The sequence below is a fragment of the Aphelocoma coerulescens genome, chromosome 8 (assembly GCF_041296385.1).
Source record: "Aphelocoma coerulescens isolate FSJ_1873_10779 chromosome 8, UR_Acoe_1.0, whole genome shotgun sequence".
NCBI classification, from domain to species: domain Eukaryota; kingdom Metazoa; phylum Chordata; class Aves; order Passeriformes; family Corvidae; genus Aphelocoma; species Aphelocoma coerulescens.
The window spans coordinates 9199484-9217237 of NC_091022.1; the positions used below are offsets into that span (position 1 = coordinate 9199484).

The 17754-nt window shown below is 39.9% G+C and overlaps 2 protein-coding genes across 3 annotated transcripts in view; one reads left to right on the forward strand and one right to left on the reverse strand.

Moving 5' to 3' along the window:
* Positions 1-17754, reverse strand: part of RGS4 (regulator of G protein signaling 4) — a 124770-nt gene that overhangs the window by 90822 nt on the left and 16194 nt on the right. The gene's annotated exons all lie outside the window — the stretch shown is intronic.
* RGS13 (regulator of G protein signaling 13) lies at positions 6330-15798 on the forward strand. The gene is made up of 5 exons (XM_069022692.1): positions 6330-6466; positions 9080-9148; positions 11679-11740; positions 13063-13229; positions 15284-15798. Exons 2-5 carry the CDS (start codon positions 9084-9086, stop codon positions 15479-15481), a joined length of 492 nt encoding a protein of 163 aa, XP_068878793.1. The 5' UTR covers positions 6330-6466; positions 9080-9083; the 3' UTR covers positions 15482-15798.

A 17754-nucleotide genomic window follows, 5' to 3' on the forward strand; every position in this document is an offset into this window, starting at 1 on the left:
TTCCAGCCCACTCGAGCACCCTTGACAACATGACCACGTTTCAGCAAGCAAGTAACAGCACAGCAGAAATTCAGGCCTGGCTCTGGGATGCTGAAAGCCCAGTATTACATGTGTGTTGCTATAGCAGGGCTGCCCAAAAGAGGTTGTTTAAACAAGGTCTGAGGGATCTGAATGATCCAGAACACACAGATCAAAGGACTCAGAGCTTTCTGCCGCCCTTTGTTTGTGTACGAGGTGGGTGCACTCATTTCCCTCCACTCGTGCACTGGAACAGCCCCAATATCACACATTGGTTTCACAGGTGTGGGTTGGGTTGGGCTTTTTTTTTAAAACTAGATTCCGCTTTCCTTCTTTGGAGAAGATATGCCATGAGAGAATGGAAATTTGCTGTTCCATTCATTGTCTCTAAAAGAAACAATTGAATCAGGTTGGCTGTCAGCTACAGAACAGTGCAGGAAAACAGGATGCAGTACATGGAAAAGCTTTAAGGTTTGACAGTAATGACTCAGAATTTTCTTTATGTGTTCTACCTTACCCCTGAAACAACATTTTCATTGTTTGTTAATGTTCCAGTGGAAAAATCAATCATTGTACCATCTTTAGGGACACTTTTGAAGTGAATTCACTTCTCTCTGTTGCAGTTTTCTTTATGGAAGGACTCAAGAGTCCAGCAGACCCTGCATGTGTATTTAGAAGAATAGCTTTGACCTCTCCAATTTGGAAAAATTAATTACCCAAACCAGATATTTTTAATATTATCCTAAATAAAAACATGATATAACATAGTATCAATCTCTCCCATATATTGAACAGGCCACCTGTGGAAACATTCTATTGTTATGAACAGTGAAACAGGAAGGAAATTAAAACTGAGATAGTGATGAATAATACATTCATCACTTTAGACTCCTCAGTGCCACCCATCACTGCCCACACTGAAGTAACAGGCTTTTCAGATGTCACCATCTTTATGGTTGTGAAATGAGTTTGAAACGAAAAAAAAATAGTAGGATGTGGAAAAATTAGATGTTCTCATCTTCCATTCAGAGATATGAGTTGGTTGTATCAAAGTGTGTAATGTCTACAGATGAATTTTTTTAAATGGAATCTTTAGTCATTAAACAGAGGCAGAAATTGAAAAACAAGTTCTTGCTTAATATTCATTGGATGATTTAAATCTGTATTGGATGCTCAGAAACAAAGTCAGAGGGGACTTAAGGTTATCCCCTGGTTTTGTTTGGGTATATAAAGCCTCAAAGGCTTTAGTCACTAAAAGGGGATTCACATAAATCAAGAACCAGTGTGCCTATTTTGGAAACAAACTCATTCCCCCTCATTTCTCAAAATGTCTCCAGAAAGTACCCTCTTGAAAGACCCCAAAGATGATCAACATTTACATTCTGCTGAGCACTTCCCTTCAATTTCTTCAAGCACCACACAGCCTTAAAGCACTTATCTAAAGTAGTTGGGTGACCTGCTGTCACATGGTCCCTTTCACTAATAAAATTAAAAATAGCTTGAGTAGAGCATGAAATGCAGAAATGTAAACCTTTCAGGACCACTCTAGTCTTGTGTTCAGAGAGAGAAAGAAACAGAGCAGATTAGCAATGCTTCTCTTCAGCCAAAGTACTGAAGTGGTAGCACAGCTGCCTACAGACTCAACATCACTGGAGTCACAAGGGGTTTGGGGTTTTTTTTCAAGTCACTGTGGTCAGAAGGTTTCTGCTATTAGAGGGCTAACTTTAAAAATAAAACAAGATAAACACTCTCTGCATAACACTAATAACTCAGTAACCCATGATTTCCATGCTACCTATGGAAAAAGTCTGTAATGTTTTTACTGTGGCAAATGGTTTGTCAACCATGAAGGCAGATACAGAGAAGAGACTCAATATTGAACAGAATTTGTCCAGCCATGAGTGTGGCAACATGCTTGTTGTTCATGCCAGTCTGAGGAAACTCTGGCCACACTGTGGATGTTCAAACAAAGCCCAGAGTCCAGCGAGGAACTCTCCAGGTGCTGGAACAAACATCTGGAGGAAAGGGGGACCCTGGACTAACACAGTCAAACATTCTGACTTGGACCACACTATAATCAATACTTCGACACTGAATTATGACAAGATGAAGAACTGGCACCTTCCAGAGGAGTACACACCTGCAGGGGGTGTGAGAAGCCCTGTTCACTGCTGAGCTTTGGTGGAAGTGTGAAAGCAGAATCTCACAGAGTTCAGAGCACAGAGTGCTTTGTATCCAAACCACAGCACACCTCTGGGAAGCCTGACTGAATGGGTGGGGTGAAAATTCCTGTAAAAACTAGTCCAGACTTCTCATGGCGTGATTTCCTCTCCTACTGAGATAGCTGCAGAACACCAGGCTCACACAATGACATCACAGTTTTAGGAATAAAAAAGGAACAGAAAGGTCACAGAGTACAACTGAGGTCAGGTTTCCAGAAGTGCTATCTAGACTTCAGTCTGTTCTCGCTCAGCAGGACACTGGTTAATAGAGTTTGCAGAAATGGGTTACAATGTAAGATTTGTCCAGCCTTGTTGATAAAACCTAAAGCCACGAATATAGAAATTCTTTAAATTCTTCAGGCAGTGACTATTAGCAGGCCATGCCTACTTCTACTCAGCAACAAAAACCACTTCATCATCTCTGTATCTGCAGACAATTTACTGGTTGTTTTGGCCTACTGTAAGGACTGAAGCTGTGAACGCTGTTCCCTCCATCCCTGTGAGCAGAACCTCGTTCCACACAGAACCTAACTTTTTTTGAGGTTATTGCCAAATATATAGCAAGAAAGTTCCCAACAGAATTTATCAAAACCACCAAGGAATATGTAATTACAGAAACAGGACTCTTCTCTGGAAACATCTATGACTGAATTACGCAAGAAGCAAGAACACCGATCCGTTATTTTCGTCCTAAAGTTACTGAAGCAGCAATGAGGATGAGTAGCAGCCAAATCAGAGTAACCACTCTGTGCTCTCCTCAAGGTTAATGAAGACCTCCTAATATTTTACTGCTTTCCTTGTGTTTGGACCTGGATTTCCAGGCACAGCCTCAGCTCTCCTATTTAACATACCCTTGTAGGATGCTGTGTCAGGAACATGAGCCCCAGGCGAGCCCCAGGAAGCAGGGTTCCTACATTCCCAAATGCCAGGGCATGGGAGCACTGTAGAGGGAAGGGTGGCAATGTGCAGGCAGGGAAACATGGGGGTACATGGAAAGAATGGGTACAAGACAGAATGAGACAAACAGTACTTCCACATTCACTAGTGTGGAACAGATGTAGGTGGGCGAGATGTTTATTGAGCACAACAGCATTGAAACAGAAACATAATTAGGAAATAATTAATGTAAGGGTGGGAGGGAAAAAACCTGAAGAGAACACATAAAAATTAAAAAAGGTGATGCTCAGTGAATGAGGGCAGGAAAACAGCAAAGGAAATGGAAGAATGAGCAAGAACTCATCCGGGAGAATTATCCTCAGTGGTAAGAAAAAATGGTTGCAATCAAGATGGTCAACATATATTGTCTAAACTAGCTGCCAGTTGAGGGTTAATGCCTAGAAAATGAACAGGCCTGACAACTGATAAATTCAGCAGCAACAATATAGCCATTTTCTCAGTTTTGGCATTTCCCTTATTGTCTTTCTGGAAAGCACATCCAGTTCAACCACTGAATAAACCAAGCAAAAATGGATTCCTGTGTAGTACATCTCTTCATGATCCTAGAGCTGTTCTGGGCCCTACACCTGGCAACACCAGGGAACATCCCAGCCCAACACCTGGCAACATCCAAAGGGAAAAGGCCCTATCAGAGTCACCTGCAGGCCTCAGCGTCTCACCAGGAGTCATTCAGGCTAGAAGGGACCATCTATTAAAGGGCCACTGCAGAGTTCCCACCCAGAGCCTGCACCCACAGCCGCCCTCACGAGGCCAGTCCGAGCTGATGGACATGGTGGTTCAAACCTTCTCCTTCAGCGTGACACCAGATGACATCTAGTGGAATTTGTGTGCAATGAGAGGAAGGGTGGGATTTACGTTAAATCACGTAATTCCACAGTGAGGCAGCACATCTGGTTAACAGCAAAACTATCCACTCTTATGGACTTTAAATATTCTGGAAAGGGAAGTAGATGGGTGACTTTCTGGGTATCAAGCTACAAGTGATGGTAGTGGAAAGAGCTGACACAGAGAAACAAATTGTAAAGTCATATTTGAAACCCACTAAATTTCAAACTTTTCATCAGAGCATGGTCAAGAATATAACAAAACATGAAATAAGCAACAAATCCTGCACCTAAATATCCCCCTACTGTACAAGGCAAGAGAGGTTTGCAGACGTATTTTCTTCAGTTTAATAGTAAAAACGAACCCAGGGAGAAGACCCCAGGACAATTTATTTCAATTTTAAGCAACATCACAGCATTTTTAAATGCCTGTAATAAGGAAAAGAAAATATTTGAACACAAAGTCATTGGTTAAGGATCCTCAGTCACTGCACAACTTAAATTTACAAAGATATGATCTTATATGTGGCACCCTGGACATCAATTGATAGGAAAAAAAAACCTAAATAGTTCTTTATCATTCATTTTAATAATGAGATTTTAGATGGATGTTCCTTTAATGCCAATAAAATTTAGTGTAAAAAATAAGACATATTTATGCTTTTGCAAAAGAACATGCATAAGCACATACAAGGTTTCTCCATATATACGTAGATCAAATAGTTAAATACTGGTACAAATCCCTAGAGACTATCAACATAACTGCAATTTTCATTCTGTAACTTTTTCAGTTATTAATATGGTGCTTTTTTCTTATTTAAATATAAGTAGTTGTACAAATGAGATTCCTTATAGTCTTTTTTAGCTTGTCAAGTTCTGGCCCTCAGATGCTTTGGTATGTAAGTGCCTATATATGAAGCATTAGAAGCAGGAGGAGGCATGTGATAAACTTGAAATATCTCACTATTATAATTATTTGAAAGTTACACTGCACAGATATTTGCTTCTGCCTATTCCCATTACAGAAATGGAACAAAATACTCCAAAATCCTGTGTGAAGTTACAATGAATACAGAATGAGATTTAATGAAATAGCAATCAATAGAAAATAGATCACAGTGATATTTGTCCTTCCCTTCCCTAAGCACAGGCCAGGTCTCACACTGATGCTGCCCTGCTCTGACACCAGGTTCTGCTACACACATTTCCTCCCCAGCAGGACAAGTGCTGTGGGAAAAGGGATGTACATCTCATACACAAAGCCTGTGTACCAGTAGGGTGAGCTGCAATAAAATAAATGAGTGTACTGTATTGTCGTGAGCTCAAACCTCAATTTAAGTTCCAACCCTCCACAGTTCCTGCTCTGCCTGGGAGGCTCCATAAGAGGAAAAGAAGATGAGTCAGAGCAGAGAGATAAGATTGAAAAAAATATCACAGCACACAGCTGGGCTGTCAGAGGGAGCAGGGGCATGACCAACCTTCCCCTCCCAACAGGGTCAGTCTGTGCCTTGTAGGCAATGGCAAATTCTCAGAGATCCCAAGTCAAAACCACCACAGGAAGGACAGAAAGCCCTCCAGAAAGATCCCCTCCTGTGACTACTTTGCAGAAAGCAGCTGAGCTAGTGCTTGTTCTCAAAGCCCCAGTATCACTACAAACGAGTCTCCCACTGACACAGCAACTTCAGTGCTTTTGCACTGCATGGCTCCTTTCAAACACCTGGCCAGAGATGAACAAGCAAAACATAGATAAGTTGAATCTCAGCTGAAAATGAAGCCATAACCTGGGCAGCAGCTGTGAGAAAAATGACAGAGGACCTCACACAAGTTTAAAGAGAGTTCAGGTCTAACATCCCTCAGGTGCTGTGCAGTAGCAGGTTGGCCAAGTAGGAGCACATAAAAGCCTGACACTGATGAGCCAGAGCAGAAAAAGGTTCCCCCAGAGCAGTCCAAAGTGCTTCATAATGCTGCCTATAGGAAGAAAATTGGTTTTAGTGCAAGGGTACTTGTGCCATTTGTCTCATTTCAACATGGACTTCAGCTTTCTATAAAGAACTTTGATAAAGGGATGGAAAACATTAGTCACAGGACTTGGACAATACATGCAAGATTTCAGTGAAGTCAAGTACAGCTTCATGTCATTACAGATGATCAGTATAGATGTCAAGATAATTTCAGTGCAAACAGGCTCTATCAGTGGTGCATCAGAGCCCAAAGGAGCTTTTTCTGATGGAAACCACAGCCACTGTTTGCCTGTGATATGTATAAAAGAGGAGTCAGGCACTAGTAGGAGCAGCACATGCATGGAGAATGGATAGTAAGACCACCTATACGAAGAGAAAATAACAAAGGAAAACAACAGCTCAAGAAATTTGGAAAGTTACCCTTGCAAATGCAACTATTAAATGAAGCTTTTTAACCAAGGGTAATAAGCCAAGAGGAGTTTCTGTAAGTATGAGATTTTGCACTTTGAAATATTATCAGGAAAGTATAGCATAGGCAGGGGAACACTTGGTTTTTCTCTTGACATGTAAGGTTCTCAGGATTGCACAGGCATTTGTGTTGGAAATGTTTCTGATGTATACCCAGCTTTATCCCTATATATACATGAATATTTTGTGCAATAGTCCGTGCAAAATAAACTGAATAACATTACATGGGCAATCAGTTAGAACTTTTATATAGCAGTTTCTCTCTGCTGAAAGTTATGCTGGGCACTAAAAGCTGCGGCATTTGGTAGTTTACAGATTCATTGGCACAGAAAAAGGGTGCTGAAAAATCAAAATGTATGTAGTCATTTGAAAGGTAAATAGATGACATTCTTTGATGTACCAAATCAGTTTTCCTGATATTTCTCCAATATAAAATATAACAAGAGTTAAACAGTCATTTCCAGATCAGTGCTGCTTATTTATTTTACAGACATGAATAACTCCAGCACTTAGATTCATTTATTATCAGTCAGGCAATTCCTTCTGCAGAAGAGTTGCAGCCATGTATGTGACTTTCTCTTTGGTTACCAGTCCTGCAGAAAGCACACAGGTCCTACACATTAAAGAACTTGTGGCCTCGTTGCAATACAGTCTTACAACAAGCAAAGAGAAAGGATACTACACTTTATAAATATTGGGTGAGAAGAGTTCCATGATCCAAGTCGAGTTATCTGAACGCTGCAAAGCTGAATGGAGTAGTTAAGATGTAATTTACTATCTACAATAGATAGGACACTGTGACAGGTAACAGGCTGCTCTCCTGGGAGTTAGACAACCCAAAACTAACCCACTGCTCCAAGGTGTGTTGTGGCTTTTGTACTACCAGTCTCATTTTAGGGTTAAGACCACTGTCAGCAGAAACACACGTCAGACTAATGAAACATAGATTATGCTTCAGTGGAAAGATGATGTTCCAAATCAGCACTAGAAAAGATAAAATCAGCATGCTCTGTTCCTTGGTCTATTAGGAAATGAGTCTGACATAAAAAGAAGAGAGAATCACAAAGCCCTGGATGTGTATGCTTGGAAAATGTGTGTTCTCAACAAGCTGAAAGCCTCTAACTCAGATTAAAAAGGATCCTCAGAACAATAACATTTCATTACAGAAAAGTCACTTCATGCAGCCATCACCTGAAGAAAAAACTAATAATTGACACTTTAAATTCAGATGGAAGTAGCTGAATCAGATTACTTAATATTGCTTCATCTGGTATTTCTTGAGCATCTCTGTATAGTAAAAAAACTACATGAATTTCTTCAGGTTTCAAAAAAGCCACAAAGACTGCATTTCACTTACATTTCAGTGGATACAAGATGAATGATTGCAACATGAAAACACCCAAAATAGAGGGCATTGGTCAAAGTAACCTAAAATAAGGTGATAAATAATAACCATATGCCAGAATTTAAATGCATAACTTCATCTTAAATATGGAATATGGTGTAGTTTTAAAAGATTGCTTTTAGGCAGAGGGTGAGATGAGTAAATACTAGTGGAACGATTCAAAAGTCAGAGACCTAGCAGAGAACATAGTTCAGAGACTTCTGAAGCAGGCAGAAGGCAATGGCCCCTGGCAGTCCTATAGGGCTGCAGGGAATGTGAGCAGCAGTTGCAGTGTAGCACTTGGGCAAAGTTATGCAGTTTCAATACCCTGCAGGAAATTTACTGGGTAAAACTTTTATATAATGTAAAGTTGATTATTTATGTCAGGGTAACAAAGAAAACAACACTAAAGGCAAATGAAAACATTTCAGAAAGCTGGGAGACAGAACCTTGTCCTCTGTTTTACTGTGTGTTTCAGTTTGAAGGAAAAAATTGGCTGTAGGCATAATATGTGCCAGTCAACCCCAAAATAAATAAGACTGTTTTGATTTCAGGAAGATCCTTACAAACTTACAGTCCTGTGTAAACTCAGCAGCTGGCATTGCTTGAAAGCCAAAGGAGAAGCACTAAACATACTCCATGTCACAAGCGATTTTTAAAATTTTGTCTTTTTTAGACAAATATTTTTCACTGCTTCATTCCTAATAAACTACACCCTCTTTTATGGATATCATATCTATATAAAAGCAAGTTTTATATGACTTTTATTGACTTTGAGATACGTGCTGGACAAATATCAATGTTAATCTCAGACACCTAACAGCTTACTCAGCATCATTCAGTTTACATTGAGCTCTGATCTCTGATCCTGGTCACCCTGAGCTTTCAGGGGAAAAAAAGAAAAAAAAGACTTTTAGTTTCATTCTGCTTTGGCTCAGGCTCAACCTTCAATCTCCTTTCATAACTGGAGAAACAAAGAAGGAAAATTATCAACATTTCTATTCTTCCCTGAGAGATATCCACTGGACTATCTGGTAATTTTTAAATTTTTTTTTAAGTTCTCATGCGTTACAAAAATATGTTTTGGTCAAATGCTTCAGAAATGACTTGAAGATCAGGTGCACAAAATAAGAATACTGTTAGAACTGATTGCACTGCTACATGTAGAGTGAATTATAAGCTTTTATTTAAGAAAGCCAGAACTCAGCACAGCAGATTCAAAACTAACATATTTTCCATGTTTAGGAGAATGAGTCCAAATACTTGTTGGCTTTGCAAGATATTCAGAGCAGAAGAAAATGGGATCAGTTCTAAGTAAGTACAGATAAGAATCTTATATTCTGCAGTACATACAGCTGAGCACGAGGAACAAACCCCTCAAAATTCACAGTGGAGGTTTCTTTGTAAGCTTAAGATCGTACAAGAGAGGGCAACACCTTCACAAGTGCCCCAGCCAAGCTCCCTCCTGCAGCCAGTTCCTTAACAGCACAGGGGGTGTCCACTGGCATATCCCACTGGGAGCTCCTTTCATGTGACATAGGCATGGGCCCAAACTCATCCCTGGATTAAGCCCAGATTTGGGCCTGCGAGGAATCTGTAAGCCGGATAGTTGGGGTCCATCTTTTAAAAGAATTCAGGCTGTTGGCAAAGGTTGGACATTCATGTGGTGCATATGAGACGTGGCCAAGTGGCTCCTGCCACCAGGCTCCTGGGGACCAAGCACTGCCAGGAATTTGGGGGACATGTCCCATGGGGGTGGGGGAATGCTTCCATCCAAAATGCCTTCAGCTGGTATCAGATCAGACACAGAACTGATTTATTGAGACATGCCCTCCACAGCAATACTGAGGAGGACCTGATGACCCCTGAAACTGCCATTGGGGTGAAGTTGGGTGGCAGAAATCCAGACAAAGTTTCCAACTACTGCACCAGGGTGGTGAGGGGAGCCACTCACAGTGGAAGGTGCACAACAAGTGAACAATAGGTCCCACAGGACACTGCAATTTAATTTTTTGAGTCCCAGGTATATAGCCTCAGTTATTTTTGGAGAGTATTTTTTTTTCAGTGTAATATAAGTTCTTCAGCAAATCCAATCATGCTGCTAATCAGTGCAGCAAGACGTTTACTATCAGCGTAACAGCTATTAAAGGGGCATTAATAGAGATCATCATAACCTATTCCCTTACTGCCCTTCATAGTCTCCTGATTTTTTAAAGGAAAATAAAAAGGTAAAAGGGTTTTCCTCTGTGCCAGCTGCCCCATCAGGCAGGGTGGTTTCTGCTTCACAGGTTAATGCTAAAGACAAATAATCAGAAATGGAAATAAGATGGCTCTCCTGCTGATGTTCGGTGAGACAGACGAGATTGTCACTTGTTCTATACAAGTGTTATTGCTGACAGAGGTGAAAAATTATCTGTGTCAGGAACAGCAAATATGACTCAGAAGTAGCTTGTAAGGAGAGGAAAAAAAAATCATTCAAAGAACTAGAGATTCTCACTCCCCATAACCACATGCTTTATGAGTTTTTACAGAGAGAAGGCTAATAGCTCACAAGAAGGGAAAAAAAAATCTTTTACTGGAAAGAGTTACTAGAGAGTTATTGATCCCACAGTTCAACAGTGGTAACATTTCTCTTACTCTGTATTTCTTTGACCAGGTCAGTCTAATCAAGAAATCCTGAGAAAATAATCAGCTAGTCACACCATGTACTTTATCAGAGAAAGAAGGAATTATATCAAGTTATAAATAAATTATAAATCACTACCCATTAAAAAAGCTATAGAGATGCTAATGGCTGTTCTGCAGCAGAAATCTATAAAGCATCATGCAGCACTCATACCAAAGCCAATTTTGATTTTAATTTAAATTTTGAAAAAGCATTGTGGTACTAAGTAGTTGGTGACAAAATTATAGCTCCCATGAAAGGAAAACATTCAATGAGAAGGGATCTTACTCCAAATTTGGCTGATGCATAATGGAAAGCACCCACTGGAATACATCCCCTGTCCTTTCTTTTCCTAACATAAGCATTTTTTCCAAGTTACCAGCATTGGTGTCCTAAAACTGCAGTCCCTGAAAATCAGTTGGTGTAAATGGAGTTACATGCACTTAAATGGAGCTACTGCCCTCAAACATTTGTTTTTCCTTAAATTGTTTAGTCTCTCACCTCACTACTTCCTTGCTCTTTCCCAGAATCAGGCAGGAGACTCCTACAAGCTTATGAACTTATTGCTTAAGAATAGCAAACATGAAAGTAAAATCTGACTTTAGCTGCTGAGGGCTGTGTAGGTTAGTAATAATGTGTCACACTGCATTGTAAACAACTGGTGAGAGATGGAAGTCCCTTGCAGCTAAGATTGCATTAACCTTTCTTTATTTACCTTATGCTTGGAGCTTCCATTCAGCTCCCAGATAAGTCAGCTTAGATGTTAAAGGCCTTTAAGTATTACAATAAGATCTTGTGCCCTGAAGACTTTACTACTAAATACAAGCATCAATATTTCCTAAATTCTGTGATGATTCCTGCCCCCAAAGAAGGTGCTGTCTAGAAAAGCAGTACTTTTCTTATGTTTCTCCTAAGCACAATTTAAATAAATAAATGAATGCCACTTCTAGAGGAATTACATGGAGCACCTCGAAATGGAACTGCATTTGTTACACGAAAAAAAGGATTTGTCTCAGCATAGTAAGCACGAGATCTGGGAGACACAGAAGAGCCTTTTAAAATATAAGTTTCCTATGGCTCATATTTAAATTAGGGGACAAATTTTCAACAATGTAATTAATTTTCTTATACTTTGAGCCACAGCTAATCCTGCAATAATACCCTCCTGTTTTTCTAAAGGGTGTCTTTGGAGGAAGTGCTACAATGGTCCCAGTCTTTTGAAAATCTAGTAACAAGCAAATGTAAGTAATTGTGTGTTTGTATCCCAGATGGATTGCTGGAAAAAGTTCCCACAAAGCAAAATCAATAACTCATGCTGCATAATATATCCTGCCTTATACAGAACTAATGAGAAACAACTTTGTGTGACATGCCCAGCACGCCTCACAGTGAAAATAAACAGAGCATGCTGCAAATGCTTCCCCAAACTTGCCATTTCTGCAATCACACAATTCCTTTAAAGGCATGTGGTGAGGGCGTGGTTTATCTGCCACATCCCCACTTAAAGCACTGAAGAGCAACTTATAATGGCAGAAAAGTGACAAAGTTCTCTTGGGAAGTCCTGTGTACAGCAAAGACACCATAAAATGGCACAGCTATACAGGGTAACACCATGGAATACAACTCCAATATTCAGGGATGGGAAGAACTGTAGCTGCAGTAGCAATTCTGAGCTTTCCCACTCCAGCCTCCCTCTGCTTCATACAGGGCTCAGAGCTCTCCCACATTTCTCATATGGGCAGCAGTCCGGAACATCACTGCTGAATTACGTTTTTTAAAATAGCAATGCAAAAGTTACACCACAGCACAAACCTCTAAAAATTACTCCTAGGACTGGCATCATTTTCAAACTGCAGAAAAATTACAAAGAGCAAGAGGACCAACAGACAACATTTGTAACTCTAAAGATTTTTGCCATTAAAATCTTAAATAGGAAATAACCAAGTATGTTACAGGGAGAAACTCCCCAACAGAAAACTGTTCGAAGAGACCAAATTACAGCAGAAGCAGTAGGCACACAAGTGATCATCACCCCTGCCAGATGACACAGTGCTCAACATCTTCCAAAAAATGAAAGGCCAGAATGCTGCACCAGCAAGAAAGTTTGCTTTAAATAAAACACTTGTAGCTTCCAGCAGTACTCAGAATGCTGCCCTTCTTAAAATGCCTCCTTCACTGCACTTAAAAACACTACTAGTTGAATTTTAATTCATTTAAAAGCCTCATGATATCCAAAAATGGAAAGGTGTACTCACATAAAAAGCTAGAGACTCTAAACCCAGGGATTTGCAGCTCTTTAGGACAGGTGAGCAAAGTATTTGCCTACCTTAGATTTACTCTGGGAGTAGTTTACTGGGGAGCCCTGCATGTGCAGGAAAATGCAAGGTTGAAGTGTAGGGGCAATATACTGCAAATATTTCCCCATTTTGACATAATCCAATAATATCTATGGGGTACAATCAAGAATTACACTGCTTTATAAATGTCCCTTCTGCCTGCAAGGGACTCTAAAGGCAATGAATGTAGACAGGTAATGTAAATTTGGCTTCTGAAATATTTACAGATGGGCCTATGATCTACAAAACCTACTTGAAGACAGAACACAGTGATGAAAACATAGAATTCTGGCTTGCCTGTGAAGCTTATAAGAAGATAACATCCCAGAAGAAAAGGATTTCCATGGCCAGGAAGCTTTTTAGAAGTTACATCCAACCCCAGGCTCCCAATGAGGTGACTACAATATCACGAGCCCTTTTTATATAGAAATGCCTGAAGTGTCATGCAGGAGACCAACAACAAATGCCTAGCACCTCTTCTATCAAAAGGAGTGAAAACTTGCTATTCATCCTCCCCCCAAACTCTTCTGCCCACAGAATCTTAATACTTGAATCCCCATCTCATCTACAGGCAAATCTTCCAACTGTATCCACTAAGAACACAAGCAGAATGCACAACTCAATTAAGAACCAAGTTCTTGGATCTGTTCTAGTCTTTTTTTCTTTTCAACATCAGATCCAGGGACCATTGATATCACTTCACTATATTTTGGATTACGTTGCTTCACTAGATTCTGGATTATGTCATTGCTACATATCTATCTATCTATCTATCTATCTATCTATCTATCTATCTATCTCTCTATCTATCTATCTCTCTATCTCAACCTGGTCTTTGCAAGAGTAAATATAAATGAACAAAGTAAAAACTCTACCCAGTGCTGTCCCCTTTGCAAAATGAGCAAAAAGAAAGATTCCAAGACAGATTAGCTTTTTTTTTTTTTTGTTAAGGAAAACAGCAGATTTGTATGTAAAATATCTGATGTTTTCCCCTGACAAGTGGCTATAGAAAAAAGTCATTCCTGCTCAGCCAGACATGCTCTATAACCTTTAAATATTCCTGCTTATTACTCTCCTTGCAAAACTAAGCCAACTCTGGCTTTTACTACCACTGCCTCTGGCAGGCTGACATAACTGAAGGATCATGCTTCATTATTTTCTGGTTTATGTGTAACAATAAAATTATTACAGAGTCTCAAAATGCAGCCTCCCTGCTGGCACTGGAGGAGAAGCCAAACCCAGATCAGCTGGATTCCCAAATGTTGGCTGAGAGCAGTTGCTGCTTTAAATGACTAAACCACTCCCTCTAATCCAAAACTTGAGCAAATTTTAAAGTTCCCTCTGTTGGTTTTAAATGCCAATTGGCACAACAATGCATTCTTGTCTCTTTTTCTCAGTTTTTATTTTTAGTATGTGCAGCTATAGGAAACTCAGCAAGACATTTGCACTTCCAAAAGAGAAGTATCAGTATTGCCAACTACAAATTCATTAATCAAATGTAAGGGCTTAAATCAGGACAGTTATAAATAAGCTATGCCATTTTTCTTCTAAAATAGTGTGTATTTGAATCTTGCTTTTGTTTGTCTGGTTTCTAGAACTTCAGGACACACCAATTTCACATTTTCTTGATGTTCACTATTAATACAAGAACGAGGCACCAGTCTAAAAAACTAGATGCTCATGAGGATATGAAACATAGTTACATTGATATGTCAGCAGCATTTAAAATGGGGCACTCAAATGATTCCTCTGAAGAGGAAGATTTCAACCCATGAACAACATCAGCACTAACCAAATCTTTAGAGGTCTCCTCTCAACACTAACAGACAAAGTCAAGCTGAAAACAACCAATGGAACTCATCATGAGCTGATGGATTATCAAAGGGTACCTTTTATCTGGTGTTTTTGCTGACCACGAGACCTTTCTGCTGTTACACACCTGCACAGCTTCAATTTACCTGCTACAAACCACGAATCACAGCAGGAAACCTCTAGGAACTAAAACTTTTCCTGTACAAGGTTGATATATAACGATTTTATCTCAGGCCATAACATTTCTAGTCATTTTTTTCCACTGGTAATGTGCACCTCCAGGCACTTGGACTCATCAGAATTCAGGCTTCCTCTTCTGGAATCTAACCCTAGCTCTGGGAACAATTCTTAGCAAAGGAAAGCAGGGTTGGATATCAGCAACTTCCAGCTGCTCTTTCCACTGGAGCCACTCCCCATCCAAGCCATGTCCGCAGGACAGCTTCTGCCTGAATTGTCCCTGTTCTCTTATTCTTCCTAGAAGTAGTGAGCAAACCAAACTCATCCTGCTAAACTCCTCTTTGCAGTCTTGGGCCCATATTCTGCATACAGGCCCAGCAACAGAGACTTTACCACTGCTCTTGACCTCCACTAATCACAATAGTCAGGATTAAACTGCCTTTTCCATTTGTGTTTCAGATAAACATTGACAGCCCTGCAAGAAAAGCAATTATGAGGAATATTCAAGAGCCAACTCAGTCCTGCTTTGATGAAGCACAGAGAATAATCTACAGGCACATGGAAAGAGATTCCTACCCACGATTTCTTGAATCGCAGTTCTACCAAAAGCTCAAACAGAGTCTTCAAACTAATGGCAACAAGTCAATGGTAACCTAAAGACAATGGTTGAAAATGTAAAAAGGTTTCTTCTGGCACACGTGTTTAAGATTTAAAGTAGACAGGAGAAATCAGGCATTAGAGGAGTATTATTAACCTGTTCAACTGTTCTGTTGATGTTAGAATTCACAAGGCACTATCTTCCCCCCTTGCCAAGGAAGAGTTCTTGTTTTGTTTTCCTCTCCCCTCAAAAAACCCCTAAAAACTATGGAAAACTAAGCATTAAAAAGAAAAAAAAAATTTTGCTGCTGGGAAACAAATGTTTATTTGACTATACATTACAGGAGGAAAAAAATATCTGCATTGCTACATTTGTTGTTCTTTTTAGTCTCGTAGTCTCTCAAAGTACAAAGATAAATTTGAAATGCAGCAGTCTGCTAAATCTTAAACTATGGGGTATATTATTCATGTGGTGTAGAGTCGAGTTTATGCTGAATTATGACGTAAAACATATGCTATGAAGGCACTTGATCTACAGTGTACTAAAGTATTACCAGTGTCTTCAGGTTTTTCTTCAGTGATAAAATTCATTGGAATTTTGCCTTGTTTTTCTGGGTATGGACACACAAACACATTACTTTCCCTTCAGACTCCCTAAGAATGGGATACAAGCAAGCCTGACCCTTGAACATCCTCCTGCAGCACAGACAGGGCTCTCTCATGCATAAACTGTCAAAGACAACTCCTTGATTTGCTAATCAATTATTACAGTACCCTGGTTTACAACAATGACTAATCTGAGCTTCTCAAATCTCATTAAAACTGGAATCTCTTGATTCTTTTAACAGACTTTAGTGTAGACAACAAAAGCCAGAGGTAGTCAGAGACTTTTCTAGCACCATCTCAAGCAGCTTTATTCCAAGGAATAAAAGAACAAATCATTCTCTGACAGCAGCCCCACAAACCCCAATAAGCATCCCACTGATCCTCTGGGATGATCTCACAGGAGAAATGGCGTGTTCATTCAGCTGGATCCATTTATGTGACTGAGGTTTTTTCAGCCATGTTGCCAGATCACACTTATTATCGTTTACTTTAAGCTGTACCTTGGTTGCCTAGTTTAAAGAGGCATTTGTTGTGACAATGTGATAACCCATTGTCTCACCTCCATCGGGAAAGCCCAGTCTTTCTGTGGGAGGACAGAGCTTCATTGTGCCCCTTGTTTAACCACAACGTTGTTCTCACTGAGAACCTCCCTCACTTTCTGATGTGAATATCTGCACTTTCCCCTTACAAGGCAAACATGGAAACACAGCTCAGTGCAGGCAGCAAACAACCAGGTTTCACTATCTTGTAGTGAGGAGAAACTATAGTTGTTCTTTTTAGATGTCCTCTTGTTGGTGTAATAAATACTACATGTGGCTATATTTCAAGGTAAAGTTTCAATCCTTAAAAAAAATAAAATTCTATGTCTAGGGCCTCTAAGCAGCACTATTATTGTGGTGCACAGCACAGGCTACACTTGCAGAAAGAGACAGTGTTTTATTGATGACAGATGAGTATGTTGATCAACAAGCATCCAATGCATAATATTGATGTCTGGCTTTGTATGATGTTAAATTGGTAAATTGCAACTCTGTGAGGACCCTAACGACAACATGGGAATGACAACCTGTGACGTAAGAGAACATGTTTAACTTATCAGTTATCTAAGGCCCCAAAAATTCTTTTCATCCATCATTTTTTAATTAAATTCACAAGATAGGATTCATGTGTATGTCCATGGCAGAATGCAAAGCCAGCCTGGGCATAGCCCCCACCAGAATAGAAAGCTTTAACAGCACTTCAGGGCAGTAAGAAAAGGGAGTGTTACTCTAGGAGATAATCCTTTCCTTTTGCAGTAACCTCATATAAAGGGATTATCATTCAGATATGCGATTATCCAGCTCATAAAACCACTCAGCAAGAAAGGACTCCACAGGAAATCCAGCTAGGGATAGTAAGCTTTTGCTGCTGTTAACTTCTGATGGGCATACAGAGCATTGGACTTTAGTTTGATTAGGCCTGCAAGATGCCACAGCAAAGAAAAAAAATCATAGGATCTCTAAAAAAAACAATTCCTGCAGGGAAGCAAATCTGTGACAAAAGCCAGCCTGAGCAAAAGTTAAAAAAAACCCAAAACACACACAATGAATAAGCCAAGGATCACACTGAGGAAAGTCTTCCCATTTCTGTTGGAATAGAAATTCAAAAGACTTTCATGTCTGTGTCCAAGTAGAAGAGGCTCATGGTGACCAAGAATAATAACTCTCCATATCCAAACAGGCTCATGC